Source organism: Cyclopterus lumpus, chromosome 23, assembly GCF_009769545.1.
Source record: "Cyclopterus lumpus isolate fCycLum1 chromosome 23, fCycLum1.pri, whole genome shotgun sequence".
In the NCBI taxonomy this organism is placed as follows: Eukaryota; Metazoa; Chordata; class Actinopteri; order Perciformes; family Cyclopteridae; genus Cyclopterus; species Cyclopterus lumpus.
In genome coordinates this window covers 16,430,865-16,454,178 of record NC_046988.1, presented here as the reverse complement: position 1 = coordinate 16,454,178, position 23,314 = coordinate 16,430,865, and the positions used below count along the sequence as shown (strand labels likewise).

At 32.6% G+C, this 23,314-nt stretch overlaps 3 protein-coding genes across 19 annotated transcripts in view; 2 read left to right on the top strand and 1 right to left on the bottom strand.

The window, feature by feature from the left end:
• phf21b (PHD finger protein 21B) overlaps positions 1 to 10,297 on the top strand; it is a 50,683-nt gene extending 40,386 nt beyond the window's left edge. For 3 of the 15 annotated variants that reach the window (XM_034526659.1, XM_034526645.1, XM_034526660.1), the window contains exons 8-16: positions 47 to 98; positions 185 to 261; positions 362 to 416; positions 2,355 to 2,377; positions 3,173 to 3,331; positions 3,635 to 3,701; positions 3,792 to 3,895; positions 5,459 to 8,535; positions 8,571 to 10,297. In XM_034526659.1, coding sequence (XP_034382550.1) covers positions 47 to 98; positions 185 to 261; positions 362 to 416; positions 2,355 to 2,377; positions 3,173 to 3,331; positions 3,635 to 3,701; positions 3,792 to 3,895; positions 5,459 to 5,755 — 834 coding nt within the window. In that variant the 3' untranslated portion in view covers positions 5,756 to 8,535; positions 8,571 to 10,297. The remainder of the gene's footprint in view (positions 1 to 46; positions 99 to 184; positions 262 to 361; positions 417 to 2,354; positions 2,378 to 3,172; positions 3,332 to 3,634; positions 3,702 to 3,791; positions 3,896 to 5,458; positions 8,536 to 8,570) is intronic. The other 12 variants (XM_034526653.1, XM_034526657.1, XM_034526656.1 and 9 more) reach the window with 12 other exon arrangements.
• LOC117726398 lies at positions 7,907 to 10,297 on the top strand. The gene is made up of 2 exons (XM_034526661.1): positions 7,907 to 8,270; positions 8,586 to 10,297. Exons 1-2 carry the CDS (start codon positions 7,937 to 7,939, stop codon positions 9,233 to 9,235), a joined length of 984 nt encoding a protein of 327 aa, XP_034382552.1. The 5' UTR covers positions 7,907 to 7,936; the 3' UTR covers positions 9,236 to 10,297.
• Positions 10,298 to 12,666: 2,369 nt separating this feature from the next.
• LOC117726171 (rho GTPase-activating protein 8-like) overlaps positions 12,667 to 23,314 on the bottom strand; it is a 13,360-nt gene continuing 2,712 nt past the window's right edge. The window contains exons 6-13 of one of the 3 annotated variants that reach the window (XM_034526286.1): positions 16,182 to 16,268; positions 15,937 to 16,035; positions 15,055 to 15,165; positions 14,812 to 14,885; positions 14,613 to 14,690; positions 14,389 to 14,517; positions 14,196 to 14,299; positions 12,667 to 12,943 (exon numbers count right to left, since the gene is read on the bottom strand). In XM_034526286.1, coding sequence (XP_034382177.1) covers positions 12,746 to 12,943; positions 14,196 to 14,299; positions 14,389 to 14,517; positions 14,613 to 14,690; positions 14,812 to 14,885; positions 15,055 to 15,165; positions 15,937 to 16,035; positions 16,182 to 16,268 — 880 coding nt within the window. In that variant the 3' untranslated portion in view covers positions 12,667 to 12,745. Of the gene's footprint in view, positions 12,944 to 14,195; positions 14,300 to 14,388; positions 14,518 to 14,612; positions 14,691 to 14,811; positions 14,886 to 15,054; positions 15,166 to 15,936; positions 16,036 to 16,181; positions 16,283 to 23,314 lie in introns of all 3 variants that reach the window. The other 2 variants (XM_034526288.1, XM_034526287.1) reach the window with 2 other exon arrangements.

The following is a 23,314-nucleotide window of genomic DNA, read 5'->3' as shown; positions in this document are numbered from 1 at the left end:
GAGCCGCTCCTCTTCATCTTCGTCTTCTTCTTCTTGTTCCCTACAGAAGGTCGCCTTCATGGTGGCGCTCGGCCTCGTCACCACAGAACATCTGGAAGGTGAGTCGCTTTGGGAGCTCCTCACCTTTAACGCCTCTCATCCGTTCAAAAGAAAAGATTAAGACTGTGTTTCTGTTCCTGAACAGAAATCCAGACGAAGAGACAAGAGAGGAAGAGGCGGAGCACAGCGAACCCGGCGTACAGCGGCCTGTTTGAACCGGAGGTCAGAACCCCCCTCGTCATCATCATCATCATCATCATCATCATCATCATCCTCTTCTTCAGTGCACGTTGTGACTCTTCTTCTTCTTCTGGTTCTGCAGCGTAAACGTCTGGCGTCTCACTACCTGAACAGCTCGCTCTTCCTGTCGGCTCGAGGTAAAAAACACTGAAACGACACCAATGTTTCATGTAAATATACATAAATATATATGAATATAATAATAATAATAATAATAACTTTATGTATATAGCACCTTTAAAAACAGGGTTTACAAAGTGCTCTACATAGAAGCAACATTTCAGAAATACATGAAGCAAAGGAGACAATGCCATAGAGGCAATGAACACAATAGAGGAATAGAACAATACAAATACAAAATAAAGCAGAACAGACAAACTAAAATAGGGGAACCAAAGAACTGCATAAAAGGACGACATCTTGGAGGTAATAAAAGGTGTACCAGTCTGGTTTTGGGGGGTGGAGTCAGCAGGAAGAGTAGAGGGTGCTGGGGGAGCTGTAACAGTTCCTCATTTCGTTGCCACCATCTCGCTCTTGGAGACTGTTGTTGTGATGACGAGCTGCAGCGATGCGCTCGGCCGACCAGAGGGAGGGGATGGAAAGCGTGGAGCGATCAGGGGCAAACAAACCCTCCGCGGGAGGCTCTACGCAACGGGGCCGACGGAGGAGTCCGAGCGCCCCGATGGCCGAGACCAACGGAGGAGCAGAGAAGCCGTTGAGCCCGAGGAGCTGCGAGGTGGAACACTGCAGAACCACGTCAGACGAGGAGGACGCAATCGCAACCACGGACCGGACCACCGGAGCACCAGGACCGCTGAGAGGCGACCAGCCTCAGAGCAACAGCACGGAGCAGGGAGTCGGCCGGCTTGTTGGCAGCCGACGGCTAGCAAGAGACTGTCGACCAGCCAGCAAGAGACCGTCAACCAGCCAGCAAGAGACCGTCAACCAGCCAGCAAGAGACTGTCAACCAGCCAGCAAGAGACCGTCAACCAGCCAGCAAGAGACTGTCAACCAGCCAGCAAGAGACCGTCAACCAGCCAGCAAGAGACCGTCAACCAGCCAGCAAGAGACTGTCGGCCAGCCAGCAAGAGACCGTCGGCCAGCCAGCAAGAGACCGTCGGCCAGCCAGCAAGAGACCGTCAACCAGCCAGCAAGAGACCGTCAACCAGCCAGCAAGAGACTGTCGGCCAGCCAGCAAGAGACCGTCGGCCAGCCAGCAAGAGACCGTCAACCAGCCAGCAAGAGACCGTCAACCAGCCAGCAAGAGACTGTCGGCCAGCCAGCAAGAGACCGTCGGCCAGCCAGCAAGAGACTGTCGGCCAGCCAGCAAGAGACCGTCAACCAGCCAGCAAGAGACCGTCAACCAGCCAGCAAGAGACTGTCGGCCAGCCAGCAAGAGACCGTCGGCCAGCCAGCAAGAGACCGTCAACCAGCCAGCAAGAGACCGTCAACCAGCCAGCAAGAGACTGTCGGCCAGCCAGCAAGAGACCGTCGGCCAGCCAGCAAGAGACCGTCAACCAGCCAGCAAGAGACTGTCGGCCAGCCAGCAAGAGACCGTCAACCAGCCAGCAAGAGACTGTCGGTCAGCCGGAATGAGAGCAGGAGCCAACGGCAATCACAAAATAAAAAATAATCAAAGATTTGCAGAATAATTAAGTCAGAAGAATGGCTACACTGTTAAATACAATTTTAAATAATTTAAATGAATGTTAAATTGTAAAAAAGGTAGAAAAAAAACAAATAAAAACCGTCCTAGGCGGAGCGGTGTTAAGTTTCGCCAGCGTCCCTGTTGCCAGGACTACAAATATAAATATAAATACACACTTTGAAACACTCAAACGACCAACGCCTCTAATGTTTCATGTATAAATATATGTGAATATACACTTTTATATCTTGGTTTAGCTCATTAAACAGAACCCAAAGCAAACTATACGTTACAAACACGTTGAGGCGTTTCCCTCCACCTCCAGTGTTTATGCTAAGCTAAGCTAACGGGCTGTGCTGCATGGCTTCGCCTCACCTGTGTGTCTCTGCCACTAACCTCCTCTGCTCTGCTCCCATTCACATGCTAGACTCTGAGGATTTCTGCTGGAAGGTAGGTCACATGACCTCTCACCGGTGTGTGTGTGTGTGTGTGTGTGTGTGTGAGGGACATCACTGGTCTCTAAACAGAGCGTTTGATTCGACAGAGTTTCTCACAGATTAAATATTTTCCTAAAATAGTTCTGATACGTCGTCGTAGTTTGAAGACGATCAACAGAACCTTTATTTGTTTTTAAAGTATCTTTTAAAGGTTGATTAATATTAATTATAACCTTATTATAACCTTATAACCATAAGTAGAAGCTTTATTTATATGTATTCAGCACATTTCATTACAAGTGGAAACATTAGACAAAAGTGAACAAAACCAAAATTAAATGAAATAAGATCAGCAGCCAACCAGTAAGAAATTATTTAGAGATGCAAATTAACATATTTACAAATAAATAAATAATTATTAAGACCAACAGTTGACCAAAAAAGATAGATTATATATTTATTTATATATATATATATATATATATATATTTATATATATATATATATATAAATAAAATTGACCAAAAAAGATAAATTATATATTTATTTAGGAATTAAATAAAATTATAATTAATACCAAAAGTTGACCAATAAAACTAAAGTATAAATAAAGATAATAAAAACATTAAAACCAATAAATGAAGAATAAGATAAAATAAGAAGAATAAAGAGTCTCAACTCATGAAAGACTTCAGTGAAAAGATGATTCATAACTTGTCATTTCGCTGCTTCATCAACTTATTGATCTTTCACTTTGAGAGTTGAACGCGTTATTAAAGAGTGTGATGTTAACGTGCCCGTCTGGCAGGAGGACGTGGAGCATGACGACCACTGTGCCGTCTGCAAGGAGGACGGGGAGCTGCAGCCCTGCCACAACTGCCCCAGAGCCTTCCACCCAGACTGCCTCCACCCGCCTCTCAAGACGCCCCCCCGAGGACCCTGGTACTGCCCCAAGTGCCAGAAGAAGGTCTGAGCCCCAGAACCACACTGCATGTCTGATATGAAGCTCACTTCATATTTAGATATGTATATATATGTATATCAAATATATATACAGTGTGTATATATATATATATATAAAAAAGATATATATTAAAAAAAATATATATATTTATATATATTTTATATATATATATATATATATATATATATACATATATATATATATATATATATATATATATATATATATGTATACATTGAATCTGTGTTTCTGTTGTTTATCTTTGTTTTAATATATCAATAAATGACTTTTGTTTCTGATCTCCAGGTCTTGAATAAAGAAAACATGTCGTGGCCTCAGAACTTCGTTCAGTCCTACGTCACACACAAGACAGGTAAGAAGAGTTTCTACGAGTGTGTGTGTGAGTGGTTTCAAAGCTGTACTAATGAAGTGTGTGTGTGTGTGTGTGTGTGTGTGTGAGCAGTGCGGCAGGAAGAGAAGCGCCGGCTGCTGAGACGAAACGTGGAGCTGAAGAAAGAGTGCGCTCACCTGGAGGAACAAGACGAGAAGCTGAACGACACGCTCAAAGTAAAGACGCCGTGTTTCTAAGGTTCATGTGAGGGGAGCGCTTCATTTCTCCACCTGCACACCAGACAGGTGCATCGTACCTGATAGTTTTACGTTCTGGAGCGTTTGCTGCTTCTCATCCTCTCTGATTCACCTCTCATATCAAATTAAAAAAAGACAGCTAATGTAGCAGCTAAAGTAGGAGCTAACGTAACAGCTAAAGTAGGAGCTAATGCAGCAGCTAAAGTAGGAGCTACTGTAACAGCTAAAGTAGGAGCTAATGTAGCAGCTAAAGTAGGAGCTACTGTAGCAGCTAAAGTAGGAGCTAACGTAACAGCTAAAGTAGGAGCTACTGTAGCAGCTAAAGTAGGAGCTAACGTAACAGCTAAAGTAGGAGCTACTGTAGCAGCTAAAGTAGGAGCTAACGTAACAGCTAAAGTAGGAGCTAATGTAACAGCTAAAGTAGGAGCTAATGTATCTGCTAAAGTAGGAGCTAATGTAGAAGCTAAAGTAGGAGCTAATGTAACAGCTAAAGTAGGAGCTACTGTAGCAGCTAAAGTAGGAGCTAACGTAACAGCTAAAGTATGAGCTAATGTAGCAGCTAAAGTATGAGCTAATGTAGCAGCTAAAGTAGGAGCTGCTGTAGCAGCTAAAGTAGGAGCTAACGTAACAGCTAAAGTAGGAGCTAATGTAACAGCTAAAGTAGGAGCTAATGTATCTGCTAAAGTAGGAGCTAACGTAACAGCTAAAGTAGGAGCTAACGTAACAGCTAAAGTAGGAGCTAAAGGAGCTAACGTAACAGCTAAAGTAGGAGCTACTGTATAGCTAAAGTAGGAGCTAATGTATCTGCTAAAGTAGGAGCTACTGTAGCAGCTAAAGGATCTGCTAAAGTAGGAGCTACTGTAACAGCTAAAGTAGGAGCTACTGTAGCAGCTAAAGTAGGAGCTAATGTAACAGCTAAAGTAGGAGCTACTGTAACAGCTAAAGTAGGAGCTAATGTATCTGCTAAAGTAGGAGCTACTGTAACAGCTAAAGTAGGAGCTCATGTAGAAGCTAAAGTAGGAGCTAATGTAACAGCTAAAGTAGGAGCTCATGTAGAAGCTAAAGTAGGAGCTAATGTAACAGCTAAAGTATGAGCTAATGTAACAGCTAAAGTAGGAGCTACTGTAGCAGCTAAAGTAGGAGCTAATGTAACAGCTAAAGTAGGAGCTACTGTAGCAGCTAAAGTAGGAGCTAATGTAACAGCTAAAGTAGGAGCTAATGTAGAAGCTAAAGTAGGAGCTCATGTAGAAGCTAAAGTAGGAGCTAATGTAACAGCTAAAGTATGAGCTATTGTAACAGCTAAAGTAGGAGCTACTGTAGCAGCTAAAGTAGGAGCTAATGTAACAGCTAAAGTAGGAGCTACTGTAGCAGCTAAAGTAGGAGCTAATGTAACAGCTAAAGTAGGAGCTAATGTAACAGCTAAAGTAGGAGCTACTGTAGCAGCTAAAGTAGCAGCTACATTATGAGCTAACGTAAAGAGTTTAAATGCATTTCATGTAGCGTTCTACTTTAAATGTGCTGCCGTGCCCCGTGTGTCTGCAGCACTGCATGGACCTGAGGGAGCGCCTGCTGGGGCAGCAGAGAGACACTCAGGCGTCACTGGAGCGCCTCAAAGCTCTCGTCCGGTTGATCCAACGCGACCAGCTGATCCAGGTCACCATGACGACCACCGCCACCATCGCCGCCGCCTCCCTGCTCTCCCAGTCCTGGATCAAACCCACCAGCGCCGCCCCAGTCGCCCCCACCACAGCCCCCGCCGCCGCCCCCGCCCCGGGCCCCTCGGCCACGCCCCTGCCGCAGAAGAGCCACGCCCACAGCCAGGACGACGTCAACAACTAGCCGCGGCCTTTTTACGCGAATGCTGATGATTTCTTTTTGTCTGAATAATATCTAACCATCTTTTTCTCCGAGGAGCTGAAAAAAAGCCACAAAAGAAACTGAGAGAAAAAGAGCGTCTTCACTCCATTCAAGTATTTTTTAAAACCCAACACCTACAGTGCTTACGAGATTTCTTTTTTTATGTTCTTTTCTATTTATTAATGTTCTTGGCCTTAATGTATTTATTACAAAACGTTAGATTACAGTGCTGCTGCCGCGGGAACACGACAGGAGTTCCTGTGGGCGGTCCAAAAGATATTTCCCTTTTTTAGACACAGGTCTGATTCTTGTTCTGCGAATAGCGAGAAAGAACGTAGCGGTGGTGCTAGCGGTGGCACTAGCGGTGGTGCTAGCGGTGGCACTAGCGGTGGTGCTAGCGGTGGTGCTAGCGGTGGCGCTAGCGGTGGCGCTAGCGGTGGACTGATATATCGGAGTAGACGTTCCTTCTCATTCTCCTATGAACAATGTTTTTTGCCATAATAATTCAGGAAACGTTTCATCGTGTATGTGAACGCATACGAGCCTTCAAACAAAAGCAGAGAATAACTTTTTTTCAGTATTAATAGAGTTAAAGTCAAAGAAAAAAGTATTTAAGATAAAACTACAGAAATTAGCGTTTCTAGTGGAGATTTTAGTATTTTCATGCTGATGCCTGTTGATAAATGTACGTTTGGAGTATTCAAGGGGATCATTGTACAGATGTCGTATTATTATTATTATTATTATTATCATCATTATTGCAGGTTCTGTTTTTTTACTGAAGTCACATCTGAAACAGGTGAGTCTCTGAATATTCACCTGTTGGTTTTCTGTTCCACGGCAACACAAACCAGAACAAAACCACAAATAAAGGTTCTGTATTTTATGTGTTAAAAACATTTTTACCCACAATGCCCGGCGTAGAAACATGAAAATATAACATATCATATAATAATGATAAACTGGTGTTTTCTTTGTTATCACTAAAAATATCAAGAGCTGAGAATCAGGAAACATGTTAAAAGGTTCCTTTAAAGTCTCGTTCAGAGGAACCGACTAGAGATGTTCTAAGAACGCGCTTCTCCTTTAAGAGAATCAGAGCGATGACGGACACGTGTTGCCGCAGCAGAAGCCAACGGGTCAATAGAGAGCTCTTTGTTCCCAGCTGCACTCGAACGCGTCCCAGTCGATGTGATCACCCTCCCCTTTAAACCAGTATAGAAAATATGCCAAAAACCTTTTTCTTTGTTTTTGTACTGGGATCTTTTTTATTTTCTTCCTCTTCCTGCCGGTTTCATATTTCCCGTGTTTCATGAACGTTCCGCGGAGGACGAAGACGACCTCGTCTTCCTCGTCAGCTTCCAGGTGAACGCAGTAGTTTCAGTCTTTTTTATCCATTCGATGCACAAACACGAACAAAAGTTTCACAGAACGAGAAAGAAACGGGAAGTCGTTTAGATTCTGAAGCATAAACGAGCAATACGGAGGAAACACGACTTCAACCACTTGTTGTTGTTGTTGTTGTTGTTTAGGTTGAGTTCAGACGAGCAACATCATGACTAACTTCTTTAACTTCTTCATCAGAACTAATTCAATACTCTTTTTTTATTAATATAAACTAGAAAAAAGTCTTTGTTCACATTTAAGAAGCTGGAAAAGAAATTAATGTTCAGAAAATACTTTAAATGCAGAAATCTGATGAAAACGTTCATTTCTGTTCCCGCTGTCACTCTGAGCCAGATGCACATATAAGTATAAGTATGTATAAGTATATATATATATGTATACTTGTATATACATATACTTTACCAGAACACTGAAGTTGATGTCTGCAGATGAAGGTTTTGATAACATTTCTTCTCAAATTACAAATGAATTTATTAAATATATTAAATCTGGAGCTTCTCGCCTAAAATGAAGACATAAAAACATTAAAATATTTTTTTTTCTAAAAGAATAATTTTTATTTCACAATAAACGAGAAACAAGTTCCTGAACTATTAAAATAAAAAGGTTTAATTATAAGTATAATTCAGAGGGAAATAACTTCATGATGTAGCGACATCTATAAACACGTATTTTATAGAAATAACAATAAATAAAGTAGTTAAAATTAGATCGACGACAATGTTCAGATTCTACGACACAACGTGAAATAATTAAATGGAAATAAATAAATATCGTAATGCTCCCGAGGGCCAATTTACTTTAATCATATTTAAATATTTTAAATATCCACCACTGAATTTACTGCAGTTTAATAAGAGGCGGTCTCGTTTCAGACGAGGAGGTCTCGTTTCAGACGAGGAGGTCTCGTTTCAGGCGGTCTCGTTTCAGGCGAGGTGGTCTCGTTTCAGGCGGTCTCGTTTCAGGCGGTCTCGTTTCAGACGAGGTGGTCTTGTTTCAGGCGGTCTCGTTTCAGGCGAGGTGGTCTCGTTTCAGGCGGTCTCGTTTCAGACGAGGTGGTCTCGTTTCAGACGAGGTGGTCTTGTTTCAGGCGGTCTCGTTTCAGGCGAGGTGGTCTCGTTTCAGGCGGTCTCGTTTCAGGCGAGGTGGTCTCGTTTCAGACGGTCTCGTTTCAGACGAGGTGGTCTTGTTTCAGGCGGTCTCGTTTCAGGCGAGGTGGTCTCGTTTCAGGCGGTCTCGTTTCAGGCGGTCTCGTTTCAGACGAGGTGGTCTTGTTTCAGGCGGTCTCGTTTCAGGCGAGGTGGTCTCGTTTCAGGCGGTCTCGTTTCAGACGAGGTGGTCTCGTTTCAGACGAGGTGGTCTTGTTTCAGGCAGTCTCGTTTCAGGCGAGGTGGTCTCGTTTCAGGCGGTCTCGTTTCAGGCGAGGTGGTCTCGTTTCAGACGGTCTCGTTTCAGACGAGGTGGTCTTGTTTCAGGCGGTCTCGTTTCAGGCGAGGTGGTCTCGTTTCAGGCGGTCTCGTTTCAGGCGGTCTCGTTTCAGACGAGGTGGTCTTGTTTCAGGCGGTCTCGTTTCAGGCGAGGTGGTCTCGTTTCAGGCGGTCTCGTTTCAGACGAGGTGGTCTCGTTTCAGACGAGGTGGTCTTGTTTCAGGCGGTCTCGTTTCAGGCGAGGTGGTCTCGTTTCAGGCGGTCTCGTTTCAGGCGAGGTGGTCTCGTTTCAGACGGTCTCGTTTCAGACGAGGTGGTCTTGTTTCAGGCGGTCTCGTTTCAGGCGAGGTGGTCTCGTTTCAGACGAGGTGGTCTCGTTTCAGACGAGGTGGTCTCGTTTCAGACGGTCTCGTTTCAGGCGAGGTGGTCTCGTTTCAGACGAGGTGGTCTCGTTTCAGACGAGGTGGTCTTGTTTCAGGCGGTCTCGTTTCAGGCGAGGTGGTCTCGTTTCAGACGAGGTGGTCTCGTTTCAGACGAGGTGGTCTCGTTTCAGACGGCGCCTCCAGACTCGTTCACTTTAAACCAAAAGATTTCAAGTCGTTGGAGCTCAAATTATGCAAAGAAGTAAAAGGAGACTAAATATTAGCACAAAAACACTTAAATTCTCAAAATATCAATTTAGAATCTCAAACTACACAGTATCCAAAATAACGACTTTAATGACTTAATCTCTCAATAACGACTTAATCTCTCCCTCAATAACAACTTAATCCCTCAATAATGACTTAATCTCTTAATAACGACTTAATCCCTCAATAACGACTTAATCCCTCAATAACGACTTAATCTCTCAATAACGACTTAATCCCTCAATAACGACTTAATCCCTCAATAACGACTTAATCCCTCAATAACGACTTAATCCCTCTATAACGACTTAATCTCTCAATAACGACTTAATCTCTTAATAACGACTTAATCTCTTAATAACGACTTAATCCCTCAATAACAACTTAATCCCTCAATAACGACTTAATCTGTATAACAACTTAATCCCTCAATAACGACTTAATCTGTATAACTTAATCTCTCAATAACGACTTAATCTCTATAACAACTTAATCTCTTAATAACGACTTAATCCCTCAATAACGTCGTGAACATTTGGCCAACGTTGCTTCTTCTCGACCAACTGGATCTTCCACACATTCGTGCCGTAGAACTCCTGCAGGATGAAACTGAGGGTGAAGGTTCCTCGTCGGTTCTCCGGCTCGGAGAACCACAGAAGCATTAATAACAATGAGCCTAACTTGCCTTTTAAAAAGAATAAATCATGATCAGAGAAGATCTCTCAGCAGAATGTACCACGCGATGCATATCGAACCACACGGAACCATATCAGCGCTTCAGAACCCTAAAACGGGAACGCAGCCGTCCCCAGAACCTCCTCATCTGTTTCTAGAACTCTTCTCCGGGAGAAACTGTGCAGTGCTTAAAAATCTATTTTAATACACGACACATCGGACAAATGAAAAGAAGGAACATTTTTATATTCTTTTATCAAGAGAACGCAGAACCTTTTCTCTGGTTCCACCTGGAGGCGTCTCGAGGGCGGTGGTAGTGTATAGGAAGTGTTGTCTTAATATGCCAATGTAGTTTTTCTTTACGATTAAAGGTCGGTGATGAGTAACGAGTAGTCCTTTTGTACCACGTTCTTACGGAAAAACATAATAAACTCATTAAGAACACAAAGGTTCCACGTGTCTGATTTCACCTGAATGTGTCATAATGTTAATAAAGAATTATAAATATAATAATGTTAAATAATTATGAATATAATGTTAATAAATAATTATAAATATAATAATGTTAAAGAATTATAAATATAATAATGTTAAATAATTATAAATATAATAATGTTAATAAATAATTATAAATATGTTAAAGAATTATAAATATAATAATGTTAATAAAGAATTATAAATATAATAATGTTAAAGAATTATAAATATAATGTTAAAGAATTATAAATATAATGTTAATAATTATAAATATAATAATGTTAATAAAGAATTATAAATATAATAATGTTAAAGAATTATAAATATAATGTTAAAGAATTATAAATATAATGTTAAAGAATTATAAATATAATGTTAATAATTATAAATATAATAATGTTAAAGAATTATAAATATAATGTTAAAGAATTATAAATATAATAATGTTAATAAATAATTATAAATATAATAATGTTAATAAATAATTATAAATATAATAATGTTAATAAAGAATTATAAATATAATGTTAAATAATTATAAATATAATAATGTTAATAAATAATTATAAATATAATAATGTAAAAGAATTATAAATATAATGTTAAATAATTATAAATATAATAATGTTAATAAATAATTATAAATATAATAATGTTAATAAATAATTATAAATATAATGTTAAATAATTATAAATATAATAATGTTAATAAATAATTATAAATATAATAATGTAAAAGAATTATAAATATAATGTTAAATAATTATAAATATAATAATGTTAATAAAGAATTATAAATATAATAATGTTAATAAAGAATTATAAATACAATGTTAAATAATTATAAATATAATAATGTTAATAAAGAATTATAAATATAATAATGTTAATAAAGAATTATAAATATAATGTTAAATAATTATAAATATAATAATGTTAATAAAGAATTATAAATATAATGTTAAATAATTATAAATATAATAATGTTAAAGAATTATAAATATAATAATGTTAAAGAATTATAAATATAATGTTATTAAAGAATTATAAATATGTCAATAAATAATTATAAATATAATGTTAATAAATAATTATAAATATAATAATGTTAATAAAGAATTATAAATATAATGTTAAAGAATTATAAATATAATGTTAATAATTATAAATATAATAATGTTAAAGAATTATAAATATAATGTTAAAGAATTATAAATATTAAAATGAAGAATTATAAAGTTTAATCACCAAAAGGACTTTTTATATTTAACATTTTTCATCTTTTAAATTGTTTTTTATTATACACACATCTTCCCCGGGGCCTCTCTCTCTCTCTTTATTTATATATATATATATATATATATATATATATATATATATATATATATATATACACACACACACACACACACACACACACACACACACACACACACACATACATATATACTACAGGTTCAGGGGGTGACCTGTGCAGGTGTGTGTGGTGGTGGTCTACAGGTTCAGGGGGTGCCCTGTGCAGGTGTGTGTGGTGGTGGTCTACAGGTTCAGGGGGTGCCCTGTGCAGGTGTGTGTGGTGGTGGTCTACAGGTTCAGGGGGTGACCTGTGCAGGTGTGTGTGGTGGTGGTCTACAGGTTCAGGGGGTGACCTGTGCAGGTGTGTGTGGTGGTGGTCTACAGGTTCAGGGGGTGACCTGTGCAGGTGTGTGTGGTGGTGGTCTACAGGTTCAGGGGGTGCCCTGTGCAGGTGTGTGTGGTGGTGGTCTACAGGTTCAGGGGGTGCCCTGTGCAGGTGTGTGTGGTGGTGGTCTACAGGTTCAGGGGGTGACCTGTGCAGGTGTGTGTGGTGGTGGTCTACAGGTTCAGGGGGTGCCCTGTGCAGGTGTGTGTGGTGGTGGTCTACAGGTTCAGGGGGTGCCCTGTGCAGGTGTGTGTGGTGGTGGTCTACAGGTTCAGGGGGTGACCTGTGCAGGTATGTGTGGTGGTGGTCTACAGGTTCAGGGGGTGACCTGTGCAGGTGTGTGTGGTGGTGGTCTACAGGTTCAGGGGGTGACCTGTGCAGGTGTGTGTGGTGGTGGTCTACAGGTTCAGGGGGTGCCCTGTGCAGGTGTGTGTGGTGGTGGTCTACAGGTTCAGGGGGTGACCTGTGCAGGTGTGTGTGGTGGTGGTCTACAGGTTCAGGGGGTGACCTGTGCAGGTGTGTGTGGTGGTGGTCTACAGGTTCAGGGGGTGACCTGTGCAGGTGTGTGTGGTGGTGGTCTACAGGTTCAGGGGGTGACCTGTGCAGGTGTGTGTGGTGGTGGTCTACAGGTTCAGGGGGTGCCCTGTGCAGGTGTGTGTGGTGGTGGTCTACAGGTTCAGGGGGTGCCCTGTGCAGGTGTGCAGCGGGACCCGAACACGGTGTGGAAGTGCTCCACGAGGATCTCGGTGAACAGGTGGATCGGGTTCAGCTCCGCCAGAGAGACCGAACCACGTTGAGACCGAACCAGATTGACCCCGAACACACAGGCCAAGTTAGAGGGGCTCATCCGGTTCACCAGACTGTGCTGGGACACCTGGAGGGACCAGGACCAGGATCAATACATGATTATTGATCACATGATGATTGATCACATGATTATTGATCACATGATGATTGATCACATGATTATTGATCACATGATTATGATTATTGATCACATGATTATTGATCACATGATTATTGATCACATGATTATTGATCACATTATGATTGAACACATGATTATTGATCACATGATGATTGATCACATGATTATTGATCACATGATTATTGATCACATGATGATTGATCACATGATGATTGATCACATGATTATTGATCACATGATTATTGATCACATGATTATTGATCACATGATTATTGATCACATGTTTATTGATCACATGATTATTGATCACATGATTATTGATCACATGATGATTGATCACATGATGATTGATCACATGATTATTGATCACATGATTATTGAACACATGATTATTGATCACATGATTATTGATCACATGATGATTGATCACATGATTATTGATCACATGATTATTGATCACATGATTATTGATCACATGATTATTGATCACATGATTATTGATCACATGATGATTGATCACATGATTATTGATCACATGATTATTGATCACATGTTTATTGATCACATGATTATTGATCACATGTTTATGATTATTGATCACATGATGATTGATCACATGATTATTGATCACATGATTATTGATCACATGTTTATGATTATTGATCACATGATGATTGATCACATGATTATTGATCACATGATGATTGATCACATGATTATTGATCACATGATTATTGATCACATGATTATTGATCACATGATTATTGATCACATGATTATTGATCACATGATTATTGATCACATGATGATTGATCACATGATTATTGATCACATGATTATTGATCACATGATGATTGATCACATGATTATTGATCACATGATTATTGATCACATGATGATTGATCACATGATGATTGATCACATGATTATTGAACACATGATTATTGATCACATGATGATTGATCACATGATGATTGATCACATGATTATTGATCACATGATGATTGATCACATGATGATTGATCACATGATGATTGATCACATGATTATTGATCACATGATTATTGAACACATGATGATTGATCACATGATTATTGATCACATGATTATTGATCACATGATTATTGATCACATGATGATTGATCACATGATTATTGATCACATGATTATTGATCACATGATGATTGATCCTTCGTACCAAATGAAGGAAACTCAGCAGGAATTTGGCGATGATGAAGTTGTGTTCAGGAAGCTCCTCCATCATGTGTTTACACCTGCTGACCCTCAGACTGCTCTCCACGCCTGAGACGAGGGAGGGCTCACAAGGTCGTCATCAACAACAACAACAACAACAACAACAACAACATCAGCACCGCCCCTCCCCCACTCACTGAGCAGGTCCTGCACCTGGCTGTAGAGCCTGAAGGTGAGCAGCGGTTCTGGAAGCTCCCTGAGGAACGTCTTGAGGATCACAGCAGGAACGTGGACGTCTCCGTAGTCGTCAAAGTTTACCGGTTTCCCTGAAGGCATCACACACTTTATCAACACACCTGAGCGGGAACACAACGAGCAGCGATCCAGACCCCTGCCACTCAGGGAGGGAGACCCCGTTTACCCAGGTTATAGAGCCTCTGGACGTCCTTGATGAGCTGAACTCGAGCCGACCGCCTGAAGATCCCTTCAGTCCGGAGACCTGGAACCACATCGTTACTACGGAACGTTCTACGAGTATTATTCAGTTTAAAGGTTTGAAAAAGAAAAGAAAGACATTAAAAGAATATGAAATAAAGATATGAATATTTAATGAGACGCACCTTTCTCCCTCAGGTAGCTCACCGTCTGCTGCAGCACCGGCGGGATCGGCGCCTCCCGGTTCTTCTCCCGGATGCTGTTCGACAAACACGTAAACACAAACACGTCAACGTAAACACAAACACGTCAACGTAAACACAAACACGTCAACGTAAACACAAACACGTCAACGTAAACACAAACACGTCAACGTAAACACAAACATCTACACAGCGGGGCGTTCACTGAGTGTCCGGTGAACTCACTACTGCAGACTGACTCCAAACTGCTGCGTGGGGAGGGGGGGGCGGGGCGGGGGGGTCTTCACCGAGGGGGCGGGGCCTCCTTTCTGAGCCGCTCGCAGCTTTTCATCGTGTCTGAGAGAGACAACAACAACAACAACAACAACATGGTTTACTCTCCGACCACAGTCTGAATCTCCCCTTTCCGACGGTCCATGAAGACATCACTTCTATCAAATTCAATTTATTAAAAATCACTTTACTTAAGTGTTTATGATTTAGCCAAAAATTAACCGAAACATTCAGTTCAGCGCAACGGTTCTTTTATCGGTTTGGTTCCTTAACGGTTCTTTTATCGGTTACTTAACGGTTCTTTTATCGGTTCGGTTCCTTAACGGTTCTTTTATCGGTTACTTAACGGTTCTTTTATCGGTTCGGTTCCTTAACGGTTCTTTTATCGGTTCGGTTCCTTAACGGTTCTTTTATCGGTTACTTAACGGTTCTTTTATCGGTTCGGTTCCTTAACGGTTCTTTTATCGGTTCGGTTCCTTAACGGTTCTTTTATCGGTTCGGTTCCTTAACGGTTCTTTTATCGGTTCCTTAACGGTTCCTTAACGGTTCTTTTATCGGTTCGGTTCCTTAACGGTTCTTTTATCGGTTCCTTAACGGTTCCTTAACGGTTCTTTTATCGGTTCGGTTCCTTATCGGTTCTTTTTGATTATTTTGTGAGGAGACAAAGAGAGGAGGTTTGAGACGAAGACGTCTCACTCCGGGACTAAAAGAACCGATAGCAGAACCGATACCTCAGGACCACATCAATACTCTGGGTTTTACTACGTTAGAACCGGTTCTCCTTTAGACCCGGGTCTCGGCCGAGACCCAACCCTCCTGGATGAAGAGGAGTACCTGAGCACATCAGGAGGGACGACGAGCTGCTCGTAGTTCAGGTGTTCTCCGAGTTCCGTCAGGTAGTTCACGTACGTCAGCTTCTTCCCGAACTTTTTACTGGAGGAGAAACATGACGAACCGTTAGCGTTGTTGGAGAGAACCTTTAACGTCAGAGAAAGAACCTTTAGCACCAGCAAGAACCCATATCATCAGAGAGAACCTTTATGGTCAAAGAGAGCCTTTAGCACCGGAGAACCTCGTACCTGATGAGAGGTTTGAAGAGGTTCCAGACGATCCGGATGAAGCTGGTTGGGTGAACCACGTAAAGACTCTTCAGGTTCTTCTTGTATCTGAAGAAAGAGTTCTGATGGTTTCAGTGTTAAATACTTAAATTAATAATTAAAAAGACGTCATTTTATAGATTGTGTTTCTTTGTTTTCTGAGTCAATTTTAAAAAAGAAAGAAAATATCGTTATTTGTAAATGAACCCATAATTTACAAGTATTTATATTTAATTTGTTTAAAAGTGTGATGATGTTTCTAAATTTATTCAAAAACAAGTTATTATTTTGATTTGAAGCTTTGAATGTTTTATGACGTCACCGTCAATAAAAAAGCCTTCATTTGAATTAAGTTTATTTATTTATATAATATTAAATAAATAAACTTAATTAAATTAAATCATTCTTTAATAAAAAAATATTTAGTCAGATAAAAACATAATATATAATACTAATACTAATATATATAATACTCATACTAATAAATAATACTAATATATAATACTCATACTAATATATAATACTAATACTAATATATAATACTAATACATAATATATAATACTAATATATAATAATAATACTAATACATAATATATAATACTAATACTAATATATAATACTAATACATAATATATAATACTAATATATAATACTAATACTAATATATAATACTAATATATAATACTAATATAATATATAATACTAATATATAATACTCATACTAATATATATATTACTCATACTAATATATAATACTCATACTAATATATAATGCTAATATATATTACTCATACTAATATATATTACTCACACTAATATATAATACTCATACTAATATATAATACATAATATATAATACTAATATATAATACTAATACATAATATATAATACTAATATATAATACTAATACATAATATAAAATACTCATACATAATATATAATACTCATACTAATATATAAAACTAATACTAATATATAATACTAATACATAATATATAATACTAATATATAATACTAATACATAATATATAATACTCATACATAATATATAATACTCATACTAATATATAATACTAATACTAATATATAATACTAATACATAATACTAATATATAATACTAATACATAATACTAATACTAATATATAATACTAATACTAATATATAATACTAATACATAATACTAATATATAATACTAATACTAATATATAATACTAATACATAATATATAATACTAATATATAATACTAATACATAATATATAATACTAATATATAATACTAATACATAATATACAATACATAATATATAATACTAATACATAATATATAATACTAATATATAATACTAATATATAATACTCATACTAATATATATATATATATATATATTACTCATACTAATATATAATGCTAATATATATTACTCATGCTAATATATAATACTAATACTAATATATAATACTAATATATATTACTCACTAATATATAATACTCGTACTAATATATAATACTAATATATATTACTCACTAATATATAATACTCATAATATATATTACTTATACTAATATATAATACTCATACTAATATATATTACTCACTAATATATAATACTCATACTAATATATAATACTCATACTAATATATAATACTCATACTAATATATAATACTAATACTAATATATAATACTCATACTAATATATAATACTAATACTAATATATAATACTCATACTAATATATAATACTAATATATATTACTCACTAATATATATTACTCATACTAATATATAATAATCATACTAATATATAATACTAATATATATTACTCATACTAATATATATTACTAATACTAATATATAATACTAATATATAATACTCATACTAATATATATTACTCACTAATATATAATACTCATACTAATATATAATACTAATATATATTACTAATACTAATATATAATACTAATATATATTAATCACTAATATATAATACTCATACTAATATATATTACTCATACTAATATATATTACTCATACTAATATATAATACTAATATATATTACTCATACTAATATAAATTACTCATACTAATATAAATTACTAATACTAATATATAATACTAATACATAATATATAATACTAATACATAATATATAATACTAATATATAATACTCATACTAATATATAATACTAATATATAATACTAATACATAATATATAATACATAATATATAATACTAATATATATTACTCACTAATATATAATACTCATACTAATATATATTACTAATACTAATATATAATACTCATACTAATATATATTACTCACTAATATATAATACTCATACTAATATATAATGCTAATATATTACTCATACTAATATATATTACTCATACTAATATATAATACTAATACTAATATATAATACTGATACTAATATATAATACTAATATATAATACTAATATATAATACTAATATATATTACTCACTAATATATAATACTCATACTAATATATATTACTAATACTAATATATAATACTAATATATAATACTCATACTAATATATAATACTAATACTAATATATAATACTAATATATATTACTCACTAATATATAATACTCATACTAATATATATTACTCATACTAATATATATTCTAATATATATTACTCATACTAATATATAATACTAATATATAATACTCATACTAATATATAATATTAATACTAATATATAATACTAATACATAATATATAATACTAATACATAATATATAATACTAATATATAATACTAATACTAATATATAATACTAATAGTAATATATAATACTAATACTAATATATAATACTCATACTAATATATAATACTAATACTAATATATATTACTCACTAATATATAATACTCATACTAATATATATTCTAATATATATTACTCATACTAATATATATTACTAATACTAATATATAATACTAATATATAATACTCATAATAATATATAATGCTAATATATTACTCATACTAATATATATTACTCATACTAATATATAATACTGATACTAATATATAATACTAATACTAATATATAATACTAATATATATTACTCACTAATAAATAATACTCATACTAATATATATTACTAATACTAATATATAATACTAATATATATTACTCACTAATATATACTACTCATACTAATATATATTACTAATACTAATATATAATATTCATACTAATAATACTAATACTAATATATAATACTAATATATATTACTCACTAATATATAATACTCATACTAATATATATTACTCATACTAATATATATTCTAATATATATTACTCAACTAATATATAATACTAATATATATATATTACTCATACTAATATATAATACTCATAATATATATTACTAATACTAATATATAATACTCATACTAATATATAATACTTATACTAATACTTATACTAATATATAATACTAATATATATTACTCACTAATATATAATACTCATACTAATATATAATACTAATATATAATACTAATACATAATACTAATACATAATACTAATACTAATATATAATACTAATACATAATACTAATATATAATACTAATACTAATATATAATACTAATACATAATATATAATACTAATACATAATATATAATACTAATATATAATACTAATACATAATATATAATACTAATACATAATATACAATACATAATATATAATACTAATACTAATATATAATACTAATACATAATACTCATACTAATATATAATACTCATACTAATATATATATATATATTACTCATACTAATATATAATGCTAATATATATTACTCATACTAATATATAATACTAATACTAATATATAATACTAATATATATTACTCACTAATATATAATACTCGTACTAATATATAATACTAATATATAATACTCATACTAATATATAATACTAATATATATTACTCACTAATATATAATACTCATAATATATATTACTTATACTAATATATAATACTCATACTAATATATATTACTCATTAATATATAATAATCATACTAATATATAATACTAATACTAATATATAATACTCATACTAATATATAATAATCATACTAATATATATTACTAATACTAATATATAATACTCATACTAATATATAATACTAATACTAATATATAATACTAATATATATTACTCACTAATATATATTACTCATACTAATATATAATAATCATACTAATATATAATACTAATATATATTACTCATACTAATATATATTACTAATACTAATATATAATACTAATATATAATACTCATACTAATATATATTACTCACTAATATATAATACTCATACTAATATATAATACTAATATATATTACTAATACTAATATATAATACTAATATATATTACTCATACTAATATAAATTACTCATACTAATATAAATTACTAATACTAATATATAATACTAATACATAATATATAATACTAATATATAATACTCATACTAATATATAATACTAATATATAATACTAATACATAATATATAATACATAATATATAATACTAATATATATTACTCACTAATATATAATACTCATACTAATATATATTACTAATACTAATATATATTACTCACTAATATATAATACTCATACTAATATATAATGCTAATATATTACTCATACTAATATATATTACTCATACTAATATATAATACTAATACTAATATATAATACTGATACTAATATATAATACTAATATATAATACTAATATATAATACTAATATATATTACTCACTAATATATAATACTCATAATATATATTACTAATACTAATATATAATACTCATACTAATATATAATACTAATACTAATATATAATACTAATATATATTACTCACTAATATATAATACTCATACTAATATATAATACTCATACTAATATATAATACTAATACTAATATATAATACTAATACATAATATATAATACTAATATATAATACTCATACTAATATATAATACTAATACTAATATATAATACTAATACATAATATATAATACTAATATATATTACTCATACTAATATATATTCTAATATATATTACTCAACTAATATATAATACTAATATATATATATTACTCATACTAATATATAATACTCATAATATATATTACTAATACTAATATATAATACTTATACTAATACTTATACTAATATATAATACTAATATATATTACTCACTAATATATAATACTCATACTAATATATATTACTCACTAATATATAATACTCATACTAATATATAATACTAATATATATTACTAATACTAATATATAATACTAATATATATTACTCATACTAATATAAATTACTCATACTAATATAAATTACTAATACTAATATATAATACTAATACATAATATATAATACTAATATATAATACTCATACTAATATATAATACTAATATATAATACTAATACATAATATATAATACATAATATATAATACTAATATATATTACTCACTAATATATAATACTCATACTAATATATATTACTAATACTAATATATATTACTCACTAATATATAATACTCATACTAATATATAATGCTAATATATTACTCATACTAATATATATTACTCATACTAATATATAATACTAATACTAATATATAATACTGATACTAATATATAATACTAATATATAATACTAATATATAATACTAATATATATTACTCACTAATATATAATACTCATAATATATATTACTAATACTAATATATAATACTCATACTAATATATAATACTAATACTAATATATAATACTAATATATATTACTCACTAATATATAATACTCATACTAATATATATTACTCACTAATATATAATACTCATACTAATATATAATACTAATATATAATACTAATACTAATATATAATACTAATACATAATATATAATACTAATATATAATACTCATACTAATATATAATACTCATACTAATATATAATACTAATACTAATATATAATACTAATACATAATATATAATACTAATATATAATACTCATACTAATATATAATACTAATACTAATATATAATACTAATACATAATATATAATACTAATATATATTACTCATACTAATATATATTCTAATATATATTACTCAACTAATATATAATACTAATATATATATATTACTCATACTAATATATAATACTCATAATATATATTACTAATACTAATATATAATACTTATACTAATACTTATACTAATATATAATACTAATATATATTACTCACTAATATATAATACTCATACTAATATATATTACTCACTAATATATAATACTCATACTAATATATAATACTAATATATAATACTAATACTAATATATAATACTAATACATAATATATAATACTAATATATAATACTCATACTAATATATATTACTCATTCTAATATATTATACTAATATAATATATAATACTAATACTAATATATATATATTACTCATACTAATATATAATACTCATAATATATATTACTCATACTAATATATAATACTCATACTAATATATAATACTAATACTAATGTATAATACTAATATATAATACTCATACTAATATATAATACTAATACTAATGTATAATACTCATACTAATATATATATATTACTCACACTAATATATAATACTCATAATATATATTACTCATACTAATATATAATACTCATAATATATATTACTCATACTAATATATAATACTCATACTAATATATAATACTCATACTAATATATATTACTCATAATATATATTACTCATACTAATATATAATACTCATAATATATAATACTCATACTAATATATGATACTCATACTAATATATATTACTCATACTAATATATAATACTCATACTAATATATAATACTCATACTAATATATATTACTCATACTAATATATAATACTAATATATATTACTCATACTAATATATAATACTCACTAATATATATTACTCATACTAATATATAATACTAATATATAATACTCATACATAAGTGAGC

Bases quoted from the DNA above. Each gene is read 5' to 3' on its own strand.
- LOC117726398 (XM_034526661.1), top strand. From the start codon at position 7,937: ATGGAAATAAATAAATATCGTAATGCTCCCGAGGGCCAATTTACTTTA. The intron at 8,271-8,585 runs GCGGTCTCGTTT...GTCTCGTTTCAG, and splicing joins ACGAGGTGGTCTTGTTTCAG to GCGGTCTCGTTTCAGGCGAG.